General features: G+C 38.6%; 1 protein-coding gene across 1 annotated transcript in view; it reads left to right on the top strand.

Moving 5' to 3' along the window:
* The window catches only part of ENOPH1 (enolase-phosphatase 1), a 32,836-nt gene that overhangs the window by 1,710 nt on the left and 13,356 nt on the right, over nucleotides 1–17,770 (top strand). The window contains exon 2 of the mRNA XM_049885887.1: nucleotides 12,851–12,952. Coding sequence (XP_049741844.1) covers nucleotides 12,851–12,952 — 102 coding nt within the window. The remainder of the gene's footprint in view (nucleotides 1–12,850; nucleotides 12,953–17,770) is intronic.

Genomic DNA, 17,770 nt, shown 5'->3' with positions numbered 1-17,770 from the left:
GAATCTTTGTCTATGGCAAAATTATTTTAGGATCATACTGAAAGTAAGGGTGCCTTAGTGACCTAAATCTAATTTTTTGAGTTTGTCACTAGTCTTTAGGCACATTCAAGGAAGACTGCAAAAGAAAAATTTGCGGAGATTGTTAAAAGTGTAGTTTTTGGGCCCTTGTGCCTGGGAATTCAGAGTCATTAGTGCTAGACTGAGCATTTCAGGTGATTCTGATGATTAAATAGGTTTGGAAACCACTCATCCTAGAGTCTTTATAGGAAGTCATTCTTGTCTTCTAAATAGAAGTAGAGAATGTGGCTCTGGAGTCAGACTGCCAGTCTTGCTTCTAAGGAACATGTGGCTGTACATCTTTTCCAAGACAGATTTGTTAGTTCTTCTGGCAGTCCATGGTATGTGTATTCACTGTTCTTTACAACAGCATGATCCAAAGCCTTCAGTTCTTTGGTCTTCCTTATTCGCCGGCCAGCTTTTGTATGCATATGACGCGACTGAAAATATCATGGCTTGGGTCAGGCCCACCTTAGTCCTCAAGGTGACATCTATGCTTTTTAACACCGAAAAGAGGCCTTTTGCAGCAGATTTGCCCGTTTCGGAAAGTAGTTTGATTTCTTGACTGTTGCTTCCGTGGGTGTTGATCCAAGTAAAATGAAATCATTGACAACTGGAGTTTTTTCTCCGTTTATCATGATGTTGCTTATTGGACCAGTTATGAGGATTTTTGTTTTGTTTATGTTAAAGTGTAATCTGTACTGATGGTTGTAGTCTTTGATCTTTATCAGTAAGCACTTCAAGCACTTGCTTGTTTAATTTATATCTCAAAAGAGATTGAAGATATACCCTATGCTGATCCTGTCTCATTAACATAAAGACTACCCATTCCCAGATGGGATTATAACCACAGGCATTTAAAAAAATAGCAATCCTATAGGACAGAGTAGAACTGCCCCATAGGATTTCCAAGGAGCACCTGGTAGATTCGAACTGCCTACCCTTTGGTTACCAGTCGTAGCTCTTAACCACTGCACCACCAGGGTTTCCAACCACAGGCATAGAGGCTAGGATTTACGACACATTTTTTGCAGACATGTTCAATTCACAATATTCTAATTAATAGGGCAGTGTTTATTACTTGTCTAGATTGAATTGTGTCCCCCAAAATATGTGTCACCTCGACTAGGCCCTGATTCCCAGTATTGTGTGATTGTCCACCATTTTGTCATTTGGTATGATTTTCCTGTGTTGTAAATCCTGTCTCTATGATGTTAATGAGGTGAGATTAGAGGCAGTTATGTTAATGAGGCAGGGCTCAATCTACAAGATTAGGTTGTGTTTTAAATAAATATTTTTTGAAGTATAAAAGAGAGATGTGAGCAGAGAGACATGGGGACCTCATACCACCAAGAAACAAGAGCCAAGAGAATAGCAGGGTCCCTGGACTGAGAAGCTCCTTGACTGAGGAAGATTGATGACAAGGATCTTCCCCAAGAGCCAACAGAGAGAGAGCCTTGCCCTGGAGCTGGCACCCTGAATTCAGACTTCTAGCCTATTAGACTATAAGAGAATAAATTTCTCTTTGTTAAAGCCATCCACTTGTGTTTTTTTATATCAGCACTAGATAACTCTCAGGGATTGAATGACGGCCCCCCCCCCAATATCTTTCAATTTGTCTAGGTCATGATTCCCAGTATTGTATGATTGTCTACCATATTGTCATCTGATATGATTTCCCTGTGTTGTAAATCCTACCACTGTGATGTAATGAGACGGATTAGTGGCAGTTATATTGATGAGATCTACAAGATGAGTCAGAATTGACTGGACAGCAGTGGGTTTGGTTTTTGGTCTTAAGCCAATCTCTTTTGAGATATAAAAGAAGTGAGCAGAGAGACATGGGAACCTCATACCACCAAGAAAGCAGTGCCTGGAGCAGAGCATGTCCTTTGGACCTGAGGTTCCTGTGTAGAGAAGCTCCTAGACCAAGGGAAGATTGATAACATGGACCCTCCTCCAGAGCTGAGAGAGAAAGCCTTCACTTGGAGCTGATGCTCTGAATTTGGGCTTCTAGCCTACTAGACTGTGAGAATAAATTTCTCTTTGTTAAAGCCATCCACTTATGGTGTTTCTGTTAGAGCAGTACTGGATAACTAAGACATTACTTAGCACTCAAAACATATTGTTCATTTGTTACAAATGAATTTGTCAAAACCAACATTTCTAAAAGTATGTTCAGAAGAACATTAAGTCTGTGGGATGTTTATAGTAATTATGCAAGATTGCAAAAAATAATTCCTTTGTTAAATGGATTTTTGGGAAATGCAGGACAAATTATGTTCAACTAGGATACCCTGGTGGTGCAGTGGTTAAGCATTTGGCTGCTAACTGAAAGGCTGGTGGACCAAACCCACCAGCCACTTCGCAGGAGAAAGATGTGGCAGTATGCTTCCATAAAGGCTTACAGCTTTGGAAACCCTGAGACAGCTCTGCTCTGTCCTGCAGGGTTACTATGAATTGACAACAAAGGGTTTAGTTTTTTTTTTTACTATTTGACTTCTCAGAGCCTTTAGATCATATACATGTATGCACATATATACACAAATAATGCTTTTTGAATCTTCAGGAGAGTGGCATTTCAAAAACTTACTTGGGGTGATAAAGCAGACCAAGCTAGAAAGTATGAATGAATTAGAGGAAGTCTATCGTTTATAGAATCAAAACCTCTCAAAGGTCAGGGAAAATGGATCAGTAAAGTTCTATACAAAAGAGATTAAGAAAGCGAAATTAGTCTCGTTGGACACCAAAACATTAATGGAGTGGTGTTCTCCCTAGCTTTTGCAAATTGTCTTCAAGAACTGAACTGTAAAACAAAAGTACATTTCTTAAAGGACAAATAGAATGTTTGGAAAATAATGGAGTTATGGATATATGCAGGATAGCAGGATGATAGGTGTGAAAATTTCTGGGAGATCTCTAAAATTCCCTTGTGGACTCCCCCCTCCACCACTCCTTTCCACCTCCTCTTAATTTCTAGATAATTGATGGCAGTAGACATTTAAGTGAAATGTCTGTATCATAGGGACATTTGTAATAAACAGTTGGGATTTTTTCCTTCTAAATTATATTTATTTTGCTGTTGTTGAGAATATATACAGCAAAACATATACCAATTCAACAGTTTCTATGTGCACAATTTAGGGACATTGATTACATTCTTCAAGTTGTACAACCATCCTCACCCTCGTTTTCTGAGTTGTTCCTCAGTAACAAACTCATGGCCCCCTAAGGTTCCTCTCTAATCTTGAGTTGCTCTTGTCAGTTTGATCCTGTATAGATAGTTCTTAAAAGAGTGTAATGCTCAAGGCAGGCATTTTTTTTTTTACTAGTTAAGCTAAACAAACTATTGTACAATTTTAAGATGACTGCAGGGTTTAAGGTTTAAAGATTATTTCAGGGCAATAGTTCCAAGGATTCATCGCCCTCCATGGTTTCAGAAAGATTGGATTACATGAGAATTTGAAATTCTGTTCTGCATTTTCCTTCTTTTGATCAGGATTCTTCTATGGAACCTTTGATCGAAATGTTCAGTAATAGTAGCCAAGCACCATCCAGTTCTTCTTGTCTCAGGACAAAGGAGGCACTTCTTCATGGAGGCAATTAGCCACACATTCTATTCCCTCTTCTATCCCTGACTCCCGTTCTTCCTCTGTTCCAGAGACCAATTTTTGTGTCTTGGATAGTCGCTTGCAAGCTTTAAAGACCCCAGGACCTATGCAGTGAACTAGGAGAGAGAACAGAAGCTCTGAATACTTTATTAAGCCAATTAACTGGGATGTACCATGAAACCATGACCCTAAACCTCCAAACCAAGGAACCAAATCCCAGGAGATATTTGGTCGTACATAAGCAACCTCAGTAGCTACTTTTTTTTTGTCGTTTTTGTGAATGTATTAGTCACACAGCTTGTACCAAATCAACTTTTTACAGGTGTACAAGTTACAGCAATTACAATAATTGGCTGTGCAGCCCTACCCTTAATAAGTGTAATTTTTTTTAGCACAGTTAACCTCCCCCTTTCCCTCCTCCCTCCGGTCCTTGGTAAGCACTGATAAACTTTGGCTTCTATACATTTGCCTTTTCTTGTCTTTTTATGTGTGTGAGGTCATACAGTGTCCTTTTGTGATTGGCGTATTTTGCTCAGCATGATGTCTTCAAGCTCCATCCATACTATAGCATGTATCAAGACTTCATTTCTCCCCTCTGCTGAGTAGTAGTCCATTGAATTGTGTATACCACATTTTGTTTATCCTTTTATCTTGATGGGTATTTAGGTTGTTCCTAACTTTTGGCTATTGTGAATAGTGCCTCAGTGAACTTTGGTGTAAGAGTCTCTCTTTGAGTCCCTGCTTTCAAGTCTTTTGGATATATACCTAGTGGTGGAATTGCTAGATTATATGGTAGTTCTGTTTTTAGTTTTTTGAGGAATCAACACACTGTTTTCCAGAACAGCTATACCATTTTGCATTCCCACCAGAAATGGGTAAGGGTTCCAGTATCTCCACATCCTTGCCAACATCTGTTGTTTTCTTTTTTTTTTTATCTTAGGCATCTTAGTGGGAGTGAAGTGGTTAGCAAATATTTGGTTAGAGGAAGAAATCAGTTTGGCAATGGAAAATTAAAAACTATAAGAGAAAATTTTATTACCAAAGAAGGCAAAAAGCTAAATATATTATTCTGTAGGAACCTGTGTGTTAATGTGAAGATAAACTTTTTTAAAAAATATTAATTCATGCTTGTTAGAAAGTTATAAACATTACAGAACAGTATAATGTAGAGAGTAAAAGTTCCATATGCTTCTACCAATCAGAGATGACTATTTAAGAGCTTGATTAATACAGTAAAGTCATTAGTCAAATCAGCCAAAAAAGAGGCACTAATTTTAATATATAACCCCTATTTGTTTTTTATACTTAGGCTTTTTTATCTTGACCAGATAAACTTTTTAAAGGATACCCTGAACTTAGCATTGAAAAAGCCTTACTCTTACCTTGCATGATGGCTCTTAAAACTTTCTATCCTTATAGCTCACCCGGTATCACTTCTCCACTAATGCAAAAAAACTTTTTTTTCTTTTTTAACAGTAAAAACTTTTTGTGTAAGACTTTTGAATTCCATACTATCAACTCATTTAACTTTCAAAACTGCTTTTGGTGGCAGAGGTAGAGGCCTGTTGTACCCAGTTCTCCATCATGTCACGAAAAACTTGTTTGGAGAGTCAGTTCCTCTGTCTTCAGAAGCCCTCATGGAGCCTCTGTGGACCCTTCCCAGGGGATTCCATTTCAGAAACATGGGTTTCTTTTCAAAGACAGAATGTCTTTAAGTCAGAAAGCATTTTTTGTCTTCTAGATATGTACACAAAAGGTTCATTTCTTTTTTAAAAATATATTTTAAACAATAATCTTTACCATGCTTCGTTTATGTTTGAAATCACATAGTGGGCACATGTAGACATTTCTTAGTAGAATGGCATATAAGACTTATGGTTTTACAAATCTGAAAGATATTAAAATTGAATAGAGAAGTGTATCTTCATGAGGAACACTGATATCCAAAATACTGAAATTTTTAAATTTAACCTGTTCTCTTCCAAATTCTTTATAAAACTTATACAAAAACCCTTTCAGAAATCTGCACTGACTTTTTTATTATGATTGCCATTTTCCATTACAACTAAAATATATTTCAAGGACATTAGAAAGGAACAGAAAAAGAACTATAGGAAAAACAAAATAAAAAATGAATCATATAACTAAAAAACACATTTGCTGACAAGCACATACCCAGTTTATTATTATTTTGTTGTGTTTTTGGTAAAGATTTACACAGCAGTTTAGGTTCCCATTCAACAATTTCTATACAAATAGTTCAGTGACATTGGTTATATTCTTCGCCATGTGTGAACATTCTCATTTCTGGTGTGGTTGTTACGTTTTCGTTAATCTAGTTTCCTTGCCCAAGGGCTCATTTCTTAACTTGATTTTGTTTTCAATGATTCATTATGTGGTCTTGTAACAGGTTCCTTTTAAATCTAAAAAGTGTAGAGTTGGTACTCCTTTACTAAGTAAAGGAAGACTGAGGCAACCAGTTTGTAAACTAGTGGTAATCCCAGCACTGGGACCTTGGTGAGACTTGGGAGAGGAGTTCACGGTCAGACCAGTGTTTGGCAGTTAAGCTATTCTGCACCAAGAGGCTGGCTGACTCCCTGGGCTGGGCCTTGTATGGCTCCCAGTCTTTGTAGGTTCAGTAAGCTAAATTAGATCTTTTTACCTCAGGTGATCAGCTTCTGGGAATCTCTTTAAACTCAAAACTCACAAAAAGAACTAGATTGACAAACCATAATCCCAGTTTATTAATATACTTAATGTTTAAATGCCTTTGTAAAATGAGTAAATAGTACTGGCTTTATAAGGTTATTTTGAGGATTGAAATGTGATCATGCAGGCCATCATTCAGTCATTTCATTGAATAAATTTTGAGTGGTAGCAGTGGCAGTCTTGAGAAACTATTAAATTTTGGGTATATTTTGAAGGTAGAGTGACAGGATTTGTTGATAGATTGACTGGATGTGTAGGAGAGGAGTCAGACATGACTAAGGCTTCTGGTCTGAGTACGTAGAGGGATGGAGATGCCATTTACTGAGATGCGGCAATGTGGGAAGAGCAGGATTAAGGGGTAGAGTCAAGAATTTAGTTACAGACATGTTTAGTTTCAGATGAGGGTAGGTTGGGATTAGATATCCAAGTGGAGTAGGCAGTTGGAAAAAATCAGTCTGGAGTTCAGGTAAGAAGTCTGGGCTGTGGGCTAGAGCTATGAATTTGGATGTCTTCAGCATATACATGGTATTTAAAATCATGGGATTGGATGAGATCACTAAAGAGTGAGTTTAGATAGAGAAGGGAAGAGCCTGTAAGAATAAGGATTTAGGAAATGTTGACAGTTACTCCTGATATTACTAATTACTACTACCACCAGTTGCCATCAAGTCAGCTTTAACTCATGGCAACCCCGTGTGTGTCAGAGTACATCTGTGCTCCATAGGGTTTTTAATGGCTGACTTTTTGGAAGTAGATTGCCAGACCTTTCTTCCAAGGTGTTTCTGGTGGATTGGAACTTCCAGCCTTTCGGTTAGCAGCCAAGCACATTAACAGTTTGCATCACCCAGGGACTTGTATTAATACTACTGTTACTTCATTGGAAATGTTGTAGAACTGCTAAGTGAGACAAAATCTCTTATTTTCTCAGTATGAAGTCTCTTTGGAAAACCAAAGTTGTATTAGAAGTTCTCTCACTCATTGCTGTCAAATTGATTCCGACTCCTAGTGACACCACAGGACAGAGTATAACTGCCCCATAGGGTTTTCAAGGAGCAGCTGGTGGATTCCAACTGCCAGTCTTTTGGTTAGCAGCCAAATGCTTAGCCACTGTGTCACCAGGGCTCCAGAAGTTCCCATATGGAATATGTTATCAGGATCCAAGGAGCTGGGCGGTCCGAATGATTTGTGTTGTCGGAAGTCATCAACCCACCAGAGCTGTCTGGGCCCAAGCTTTGGAAGTCGATAGGCCTGGGGTTGAGGCCTGGCTTTACTCCCTACCAGCTGTGAAACCTCTTTGAACTTCAGCTTCATCTATAGAACCAATGAAACCAAACTCTGTGGCCATTGAGTTGATTCTGGATCATAGTGACCCTATAAAAAGGGGTCAAATCAGGCCTACTTTGCAGAGCTGTTAATTGGATTCAAGAAGATAAATGTGAATTCGTTTCTCTTCTCTCTCTGGAGCTCATTGGAGAGGCTGATAAGATAACCTGTCTGCTTGGTATCTCTTTTTTTAAAATCATATCCCCACCCTGGCCTCAGGTAATGACAACATTCCCTTGTGCAGTGTGATTAATTATAATTAATTAGATTATAGTTTATCTTTCTTTAATTGCGGTTTAATCTCCTTAATGAGATTGAGGAGACACCTTTGTCTTATCAGCAAGACACTTATTAATTCATTTCGGATGCAGATAATGAAATCTATTGTTCATTCCTGAAGGCCTCAGCTTTCAGAGGGGACGTACACTTTATGGGACTCTCCCTGCTTACACCGTGAAGATGGGGACAACAGAGGCATAATTCTAAGCACTGGTGGCCCGTGGAACAACCAGAACACTGAAACTTCTCTTGGTATTTCCTAGTATGGTCTTCAGGAAGGTTATTTAAGAGACAGTTCTAATACCACAACTGCTGAAGCTATCTGGCAGATGGTGTGGACCACTGCAAGAGGCAGTAAATTACCACTGGTAGAAGTGTTTAGGTAAAACTTGGAAAACCATTTTTAGAGATGCGGCAACAATAGCAAAAACAGCAATAGAAGTAAATAGTAATAACAATAGAAAGAGAAGTAGCCAGCCTTTGAATGCGTTCTGTGCCAGGCTGTGTTAGTAGAGGTAAAGAGCCTGGCATAAGGAGGTGATATGCCTGCTTCCCTTTGCTCTGGTTACACCATGGCTGCAGGCTTTTTGTTTTTCAGGGTTTGGTGGCCACATTTTCAGAGGCAGCGGTCAAACTGCTGCAGATCAAGAGATCTGAAGGAAACGAAGATGTTCACAATAGCATAAATCTGATTTGATCATTGTGACCTCTCTGCAAGGTGAATCTTAATGAAATTGGGGCTCGGAGATGGTTTGAATTGAATTACTGTTGCTGAAAGAGGAAGGGAAGGATTATAATTCACATATATAAAAAATGAAGTGTTTTGTTGTTTTGGTAGGGGGCAGCTTTCTTTAAAATTTTTAGAAACAAAGTGTTATGTATGCTGTCATATACGAATATTCTTACTATGCTTTATTAAGATAGCCTTTCATCCAAAGCATTTTAAATGTTTTTAACTCAGATAGGTCACTGTTATAATTTAATACTCTGTCTTTTCAGCTTCTTGATTTAGGAGCTTTTTTGGGGGGGATTCCCTGGGTGGCACAGTTGATTAAGTGCTCAACTATTGACTGAAAGGTTCAAACCTACTGAGAGGTGCCCCTGAAGAAAGGTCTGTCGGTCTGCTTCCGAAAGGTTACAGCCTGCAAAATCCTATGGAGTGCGGTTCTACTCTGCACACACGGGTCCCCGTGAGTTGGAATCGACTGGACGGCAACTAACAACAACAATATTGTTACCACAGAGATCTGACAGTAAAATCATATTGGGAAAGCTGTATGAAAAGGCTGGCCTTAGAAAAATACTTGCTAGTAGTATCATCGGAGAAAGTCACTTTGACACTTGAGATACAATGCTATGTTTTTTCTTATTCTCATTCTCTAAAAAAAAAAAAAAAGCCACCACAAATGTGGTCTGTCTTCACATTTATTAAACATAGCTGATTAACTACCTGTGTTGCTATAGCTCTGTTCTCTTTGAGGCCACTCTGGTCATTCTGGTTGGAATTTGGGTTTTACTAAACTCTTTAGCCGTATTGCCACAGATAACTGATTGCTCTTGTCCAGAGCATTTAGTTTTCCCTAATTTTAATCTTAGGATAAATAATCTGTAATATATTTGCTTTTGTAGGGGACAGCTTTATTTGAAACACTATAGGCAGTCTATGATATGTTTGTTTTTTTTTTACTAAAACTAAATTTTTTTTTTTATTCTAGTAAGAGTATACATTTTCATTGTGGAAAATAGGTATGCAAAAAAATTTTTTTATTCCTATAATCTTAGGACTCAGAGAATCTTTATAAACATTTAGATACATGTTTTCCCAGATTTTGTTCTATTCATTAGGTATTACCAAAAGTAGGATTCTACTCTATGCTCTGTTTATAACCTTTTTAAAATTATTGTTTAGAGAATATGATTTATTTTTAAGAATCATCTAGCTACTTAATTTTGCTTTGTCTTTTTGTCCTTAGATTAATGGAGAAGTACTGTAGTGGTAGTGGTGTTATGTGCCTTCGAATCAATTCTGATTCACAGGGACCCTGTATGACAGAGTACAATTGCCGGATAGGGTTTCCTAGGTTGTAATCCTTATGGGAGCAGATCACCAGGTCTTTTCTCCTGTGGAGTGGCTAGTGAGTTTGAGCTGCCAACCTTTTAGTTAGCAGGCGAGCTCTCAACCATTGTGGCACCAGTATTGCCTTTATGTTGTTTAACTTTCTGACTGAAAAAATTGTAAGTCGTAAATCTTGTAAATCATTTGCACTGTGTAGTTCCCTTGGAAGGCTTTTAAAAGTTTTTTTATTTTAATTTAAGTATTATTTTTAGGAGGCACCTTTTTATTACCCATTTTCTTCAAAGGAGACTTGAGTAAATATTATAGCAACAATTTTATTTTTATTGATTCTATGACATTTTCATTAAAACAACCACTTAACCATAAAGCAAATGCATATTTGGACTTCTAAACATATGTAAAGGCAACTTCTTTAATTAGCTGTTTAGAAATTTTGTGGTGCTTAATGGAACCCTTTTAGAAAGCTACCATTAAGCTGTGTACAGTAGTATAAATTGCTGCTTGTATAGTATCCCCTCGAGCGTTCGGTGGACTTCAATCATAGGCCCCTGAAATACAAATACCCTCATTTAGTTCTATAGCCTTTTGTACTGCTAAACTGTAGCAACCCCTTAGGTGCTGGGCAGACTAAAAATACTCACATTTATTTATAGAATCCTGAGTTTATTATGGCATTTTTTTTTCATTTTATAGTATTCTGAAATTATCCATAAATGGATTGTAACTGAAGTTAAAACATTTATCATCACATTATTTCTGAAATTATTTTGTAAGCCTGCAAATTTTTCACTGGGCGGGGTTGGGCAGTAAATACTAACTTAAAAAAGTCTTATTTTAGAGCATTCTTAGGTGGTATCATATAGCATACGTCAGGCTATGCTGTAATTACTGGTTTTTCTGTTCATCTCCCCCACTAGATTATAAACAACTTAAAAGTATAGTTATCTTACATAGTAGATGCTTAGTAAGTATTTGTTGAAACATTAAGATCTTTAAAATTTAGGTGTTTGCACCATGTACTTTTATGTTATGCAGTAGCATTTTTGCAGACAACAGATAATATTTCAAATGTTATACCAAGTTCTAGCCCTGTTACGTAGCTTTATGTGTTTACTCAGTACAGAGTGGGGCTGTACATATGGTGAGAAAGGCAGATTGGATGCTCAGGGATTCTAAAGTAATCTCCAGCTTCTAAAACTTACCCCAAAAGTTCAGAATTAATCATTTGAAACTGTGCACCTTTTACTGCTGCAAATTACCCAAGGGCAGGGGCTATGTTTATAAGTGTGGGAAGTGGCTGGCACTCAGTAGGCCCTCAGTGAGTGTTGTTTGAGTGAGTTGGCTGTGCTTGTGATTTATCCTCTGGGAACTTCTCTGCTATTATTTATCACTAAATTTGAGCCATGGGTGATTCTTGCCCAGTTTAAAGGAGAATGGAGTCAGAAAGCATCAATCAGTGGATTTGAAAGTGTTGTCACCTGCGCTGTTCACGAAGCTGGACCATAGGGTGGTTCTGGTCAGCACTAATTGGAAGAGGCTTATGTTTTACTTGGCACAAATAATTTGGTAATAGTGCGTGCTAGTGCCTTATTAATAAGGGCTTTTTCTTTACATTGACTAATTTTCAGAAGTAGATCGCTGAGCCTTTCTTCATAATAGTCTGTAAGCTCCACTGAAACCTGTCCACCATGCGTGCCCTTGTTGATATTTGAAATACTGGTGCGTAGCTTCCAGCATCAGAGCAACACGCAAGCTCATCGTCCTCCAGTTTCACTCGCCTCTTGGCATGAGTCCCTGCTGATCCCTCTTATACCCAGTGCTCCTGGGTCCTCACACCCACACTCCCCCTCCAGATGTCCCATCCCAGCTCACCTGGGGCCCTGCCTTCGTACCCATCTGGCTTCATGTGCTCATTGAGTCTTTAGGTATTGGACAAACTGACAGATGAGTGGTGGTGGTATATAGTAAAAATATAGTAGGCACCAAAAAAAATTGCCATCATCCAATTTGAAAAGATGCATATGCTATACTTCCAAATAAATGTAAAAAAATTGGCCTAAGATAAATCATGTTCCTGATGCACGGATTACTTAAAAAAAAATAAATAGACAGTGCCATCGAGTCGATGGATTACTTCCAGGTTATTTATTAACCAAATTGTTTTGCTCATCACTCTTTCTTATAAGATACCTTTTAGGTAGTCTGATTTCCAAGAATCATGGTGATCAGTTTTTTTAAAACATCTCGTATGTGTGGACACCATTCTTTCAGCAGATACTTGAGTTATGTACATGTGCCAGGTACTGTGGTATGCATTGGGCATATAGCCGTAAGCCAGACACACTCAATCCCTGCCCTCAAGGACCTGTGGTCTAGCAATCTAGTTCAGGAAGTTGGCAGACTTTTTCTGTAACTTGCCAGATAGTAAATACTTTAGACTTTGCAGGCCAATGGTCTCTGTTCTATCTACTCAACTCTCACATTATTGCCCCAGAGTAGCCATAGACACTATGTAAGAAAAAATGAATGTGGCTGTGTTCAATAAAAACTCATTTACAAAAACAGACAGCGGACAGAATTGGCCTGCAGGTTATAGTTTACTGACTCCTGGTCTAGTTCATTTGTTCTTGGTCTCCATGTCTGTCTGTCTCACGCATGTGTCCACAACAGCAATTTTCAAGAGTTCCATTGATTTGTTCGCTAGGATTGGCTAAAGTGAGATTGTGGATGAAGTTGATTTGTGCAGATGACTAAAGTTAAATGCTTTTGTTTTTTCTTTTACTGTTTTATCCAGGACACTTTATTTCCTTACATCAAAGAAAATGTTAAAGAGTATCTGCAAACACATTGGGAAGAAGAGGAATGCCAGCAGGATGTCAGTCTCTTGAGGAAACAGGTTGGGACATTTCTGTTGTCTTGCGTCCACATCGTCAAGTGTCTTAGAATTGAAAATGCCTGGAAACTTGGGCTTCTCGTGCTCGGAACATATCCTGAAATAAGTGGCCTGGATTTCCGGACATTGCAGAGACTTGACAGCTGAGAATCTACAGTATGTAATTAAACAGCCAGATCACAGCAGTTCCTTGTCTCTAGAGGTTAAATTGCACACCCGTATTTATAAATTTCAGCCCTTTCTGGGTGGAATGCAAAAGGTTTTATGCAACCTTATCTCATTTTTCATGAATATCTCTCTCAGAGTGACAGCGTCTCATAACTTCATCATCCTCCAGCTTCTCTCACCTCTCGGCAAGAGTCCCTGCTGACCCCTCCTGCACCCAGTGCTCCTGGGTCCTCACACCCACACTCCCCCTCCAGATGTCCCATCCCAGCTCACCTGTGGCCCTGCCTTCATACCCACCTGGTTTCATGTGCTCATTGAGCCTTTAGATACTGGACACATGTGGTGCTATAGGGTAATCGTTCTAAATAGCTGTTAAGGATTTTTGCAAGATATAGGAGATTGTAGGAAACTGAATGAGAACCAGGTAGTGCTTTGCTAGTTTCTTTTCAATGGATCCAGGCATAAACTGATTTTACTGAGATATTCTTTGTTTCCTCCTTAGTTCTAGTACAGAGGGAATGATGAGATTTAATTGAAGTCCTGGTTTGTTGAATCAACAATCCATACCATATCATTATATGCTTTTTCTCCTTTCACATAAACCATGCCTCTAGGTTTTCGTTCTGTTGTATATAGGGTTGCTGTGGGTTAGAGCCGACTCGATGGCACCTGACAACAACAACTGAGTTTAAATTTCAGTGTTAGTACTTCCTATCAGAACCTTTGGGACACAGTGAAAGCAGTGCTCAGAGGTCAATTTATATCAATAAATGAACACATACAGAAAGAAAGGGCCAAAATCGAAGAATTATCCCTACAAGATAGAAAGAGAACAACAAAAGAAACCCTCAGGCACCAGAAGAAAACAAATAATAAAAATTAGAGCAGAACTAAATGATATAGAAAACAGAAAAACAGTTGAAAGAACTAACAAGACCAAAAGCTGGTTCTTTGAAAAAATACAACAGAATTGATAAACCATATCAGATTGCTATGAAAAATTGTACAGTAACAAATTTGAAAACCTAGAAGAAGTGGATGAATTCCTAGAAATATACTACCTACCTAAACTAACATAAACAGAGGTAGAACAACTAAATAGACCCATAACAAAAGAAGAGCTTGCAAAGGTAATCAAAAAACTCCGAACAAAAACCCTGGCCCAGGCGGCTTCACTGCAGAGTCTACCAAACTTTCAGAGGAGTTAACACTACTACTAAAGGTATTTCAGAGCATAGAAAAGGACGGAATACTTCCAAGCTCATTCTGTGAAGCCAAGCATATCCCTGATACCAAAACCAGGTAAAGACACTACAAAAAAAAGAAAATTACATACCTATATCCCTTATTAGGAAACCCTGGTGGTGTAGTGGTTAAGTGCTGTGGCTGCCAACCAAAGGGTCAGCAGTTTGAATCCGCCAGGCGCTCCTTGGAAACTCTAGGGGACAGTTCTACTCTGTCCTATAGGGTCGCTATGAGTCGGAATCAACTCGATGGCACTGGGTCATCCCTTATGAACTTAGATGCAAAAATCCTCAACAAAATTCTAGCCGATAGAATTCAACAACATATCAAAAAAATAATTCACTGTAACCAGGTGAGAGTCATACCAGGTATGCAGGGATGGTTCAACATTAGAAAAACAATGTAATCCATCATATAAATAATAAATTAAAAAAATTTTTTTTTAATTTTTTTTATCATATAAATAAAACAAAAGACAAGAATCACATGATTTTATCAATTGATGCAGAAAAGGCATTTGACAAAGTTCAACACCCATTCATCATAAAAATTCTCAGCAAAATAGGATTAGAAGGAAGATTCCTCAGCATCATAAAGGGCATTTATACAAATCCAATAGCCACCGTCATCCTAAGTGGAGAGGGCCTGAAAGCATTCCCCTTGAGATCGGGAACCAGACAAGGATACCCTTTATCACCACTCTTATTCAACATTGTGCTGGAGGTCCTAGCCAGAACAGTTAGGCTAGGTGAAGAAATAAAGGGCATCCAGATTGGCAAGGAAGAAGTAATATCTCTACTTGCAGATGACATGATCTTATACACAGAAAACCCTAAGGAATCCTCCAGAAAACTACTGAAACTAAGAGAAGAGTTCAGCAGAGTATCGGGATACAAGATAAAAATAAAAAAATCAGTTGGATTCCTCTACACCAACAAAAAGAACATTGAAGAGGAAATCATCAAATCAATACCATTTATAGTAGCCCCCAAGAAGATAAAATACTTAGGAATAAATCTTACCAGAGATGTAAAAGACTTATACAAAGAAAACTACAAAACATTTCTGCAAGAAACCAACTTCATACGGGAGGGAAAGAGGCCCCAGATAAGTAAAGCATTACTGAAAAAGAAGAACAAAGTGGGAGGCCTCACTCTGCCTGATTTTAGAACTGTTATACCGCCACAGTAGTCAAAAAGCCTGGTACTGGTACAACAGATACATAGACCAATGGAACAGAATTGAGAATCCAGACATTAATCCACCCACATATGAGCAGTTGATATTTGACAAAGGCCCCAAATCAGTTAAATGGGGGAAAAGACAGGCTTTTTAACAAATGGTGCTGGCATAACTGGATATCCATCTGCAAAAAAATGAAACAAAACCCATACCTTACACCATGCACAAAAACAAACTCAGAATGGATCAAAGGGCTAAATATAAAACCTAAAACGATAAAGATCATGGAAGAAAAAGTAGGGACAATATTAGGAGCCCTAATACATGACATAAACAGTATACAAAACATTACTAACAATGCAGAAGAAAAACTAAATACCTGGGAGCTCGTAAAAACCAAAGACCTGTGCTCATCCAAAGACTTCACCAAAAGAGTAAAAAGACCACCTACAGACTGGGAAAAAGTTTTTAGCTATGATACTGCCAATCAGCACCTGACCTCTAAAATCTACGTGATACTGCAAAAACTCAACTACAAAGAGACAAATAACCCATTTAAAAAATAGGCAAAAGATCTGAACAGACATTTCACTAAAGAAGACATTCAGGTAGCTAACAGATACATGAGGAAATGCTCACGATCATTAGTCATTAGAGAAATGTAAATCAAAACTGCAATGAGATTCCATCTCACTCCAACAAGGCTAGCATTAATCCAAAAAACACGAAATAACCAATGTTGGAGGGCTTGTGGAGAGAATGGAACACTTACACACTGCTGGTGGGAATGTAAAATGGCACAACTACTTTGGAAATTGATTTGGTACTTCCTTAAAAAGCTAGAAATAGAACTACCATACGATCCAGCAATCCCACTCCTTGGAATATATCCTAGAGAAATAAGAGCCTTTATGGCAACAGATACATGCACACCCATGTTCATTGAAGCATTGTTTACAATAGCAAAAAGGTGGAAGCAACCAAGGTGCCCATCAACAGATGAATGGGTAAATAAATTATGGTATATTCACATAGAATACAGGATGAATCCGTGAAACATTTCATAACATGGAGGAATCTGGAAGGCATTATGCTTAGTGAAATTAGTTGCAAAAGGACAAATATTGTATAAGACCACTATTATAAGAACTCGAGAAATAGTTTAAACAGAGAAGAAAATATTTGATGGTTACAAGAGGGGGGAGGGAGGGGGGCTTTTCTAACTAGATAGTAGATAAGAACTACTTTAGGTGAAGGGAAAGACAACACACAGTACAAGCAAGGTCAGCACAACTGGACTAAACCAAAAGCAAAGAAGTTTCCAGAATAAACTGAATGCTTCAGAGGCAAGCGTAGCAGGGACAGGGGTTTGGTGACCATGGTTTCAGGGGTCATCTAAGTCAATTGGCATAATAAAACCTGTTAAGAAAACATTCTGCATCCCACTTTGGAGAGTGGCATCTGAGGTCTTAAATGCTAGCAAGCAGCCATCTAAGATGCATCAACTGGTCTCAACCCACCTGGAGCAAAGGAGAATGAAGAACAACAAGGACACAAGGTAATTATGAGCCCAAGAGACAGAAAGGGCCACATAAACCAGAGACTACATCAGCCTGAGACCTAGGAGGAGACCAGGAGAATTAGATGGTACCCGGCCATAGTCGATGACTGCTCTGACAGGGAATGCAACAGAGAACCCCTGAGGGAGCAGGAGAGCAGTGGGATGCAGATCCCAAATTCTCTTAAAAAGACCAGACTTAATGGTCTGACTGAGACTAGAAGGACCCTGGTCGTCATGGCCCCCAGACCTTCTTTTAGCCCAAGACAGGAACCATTCCCAAAGCCAGCTTTTCAGACAGGGATTAGATTGGACAATGGGTTGGAGAGGGATGCTGGTGACAAGTGAGCTTCTTGGATCAGGTGGACACTTGAGATTATGTTGGCATCTCCTGCCTGGAGGGGAGATGAGAGGGTGGAGGGGGTTAGAAGCTGGCGAAATGGACACGAAAAGAGAGGAGGGAGAGAGCGGGCTGTCTCATTAGTGTAATTGGGAGTATGTAGCAAGGTGTATATGTTTTTGTATGAGACTGACTTGATTTGTAAACTTTCACTTAAAGCACAATAAAAATTAAAAAAATTTTCAGTGCGAACAATCTAGGACCAGTAATGTAAATTTATTAATTATCATCTAGTTTATTTTAGGAATCATTCGTATCAGCCCCAAAG

This window comes from Elephas maximus, chromosome 5, assembly GCF_024166365.1.
Source record: "Elephas maximus indicus isolate mEleMax1 chromosome 5, mEleMax1 primary haplotype, whole genome shotgun sequence".
NCBI lineage: Eukaryota > Metazoa > Chordata > Mammalia > Proboscidea > Elephantidae > Elephas > Elephas maximus.
The sequence above is the reverse complement of the archived record's forward strand: the minus strand, read 5'-3'. Positions and strand labels throughout refer to the sequence as shown.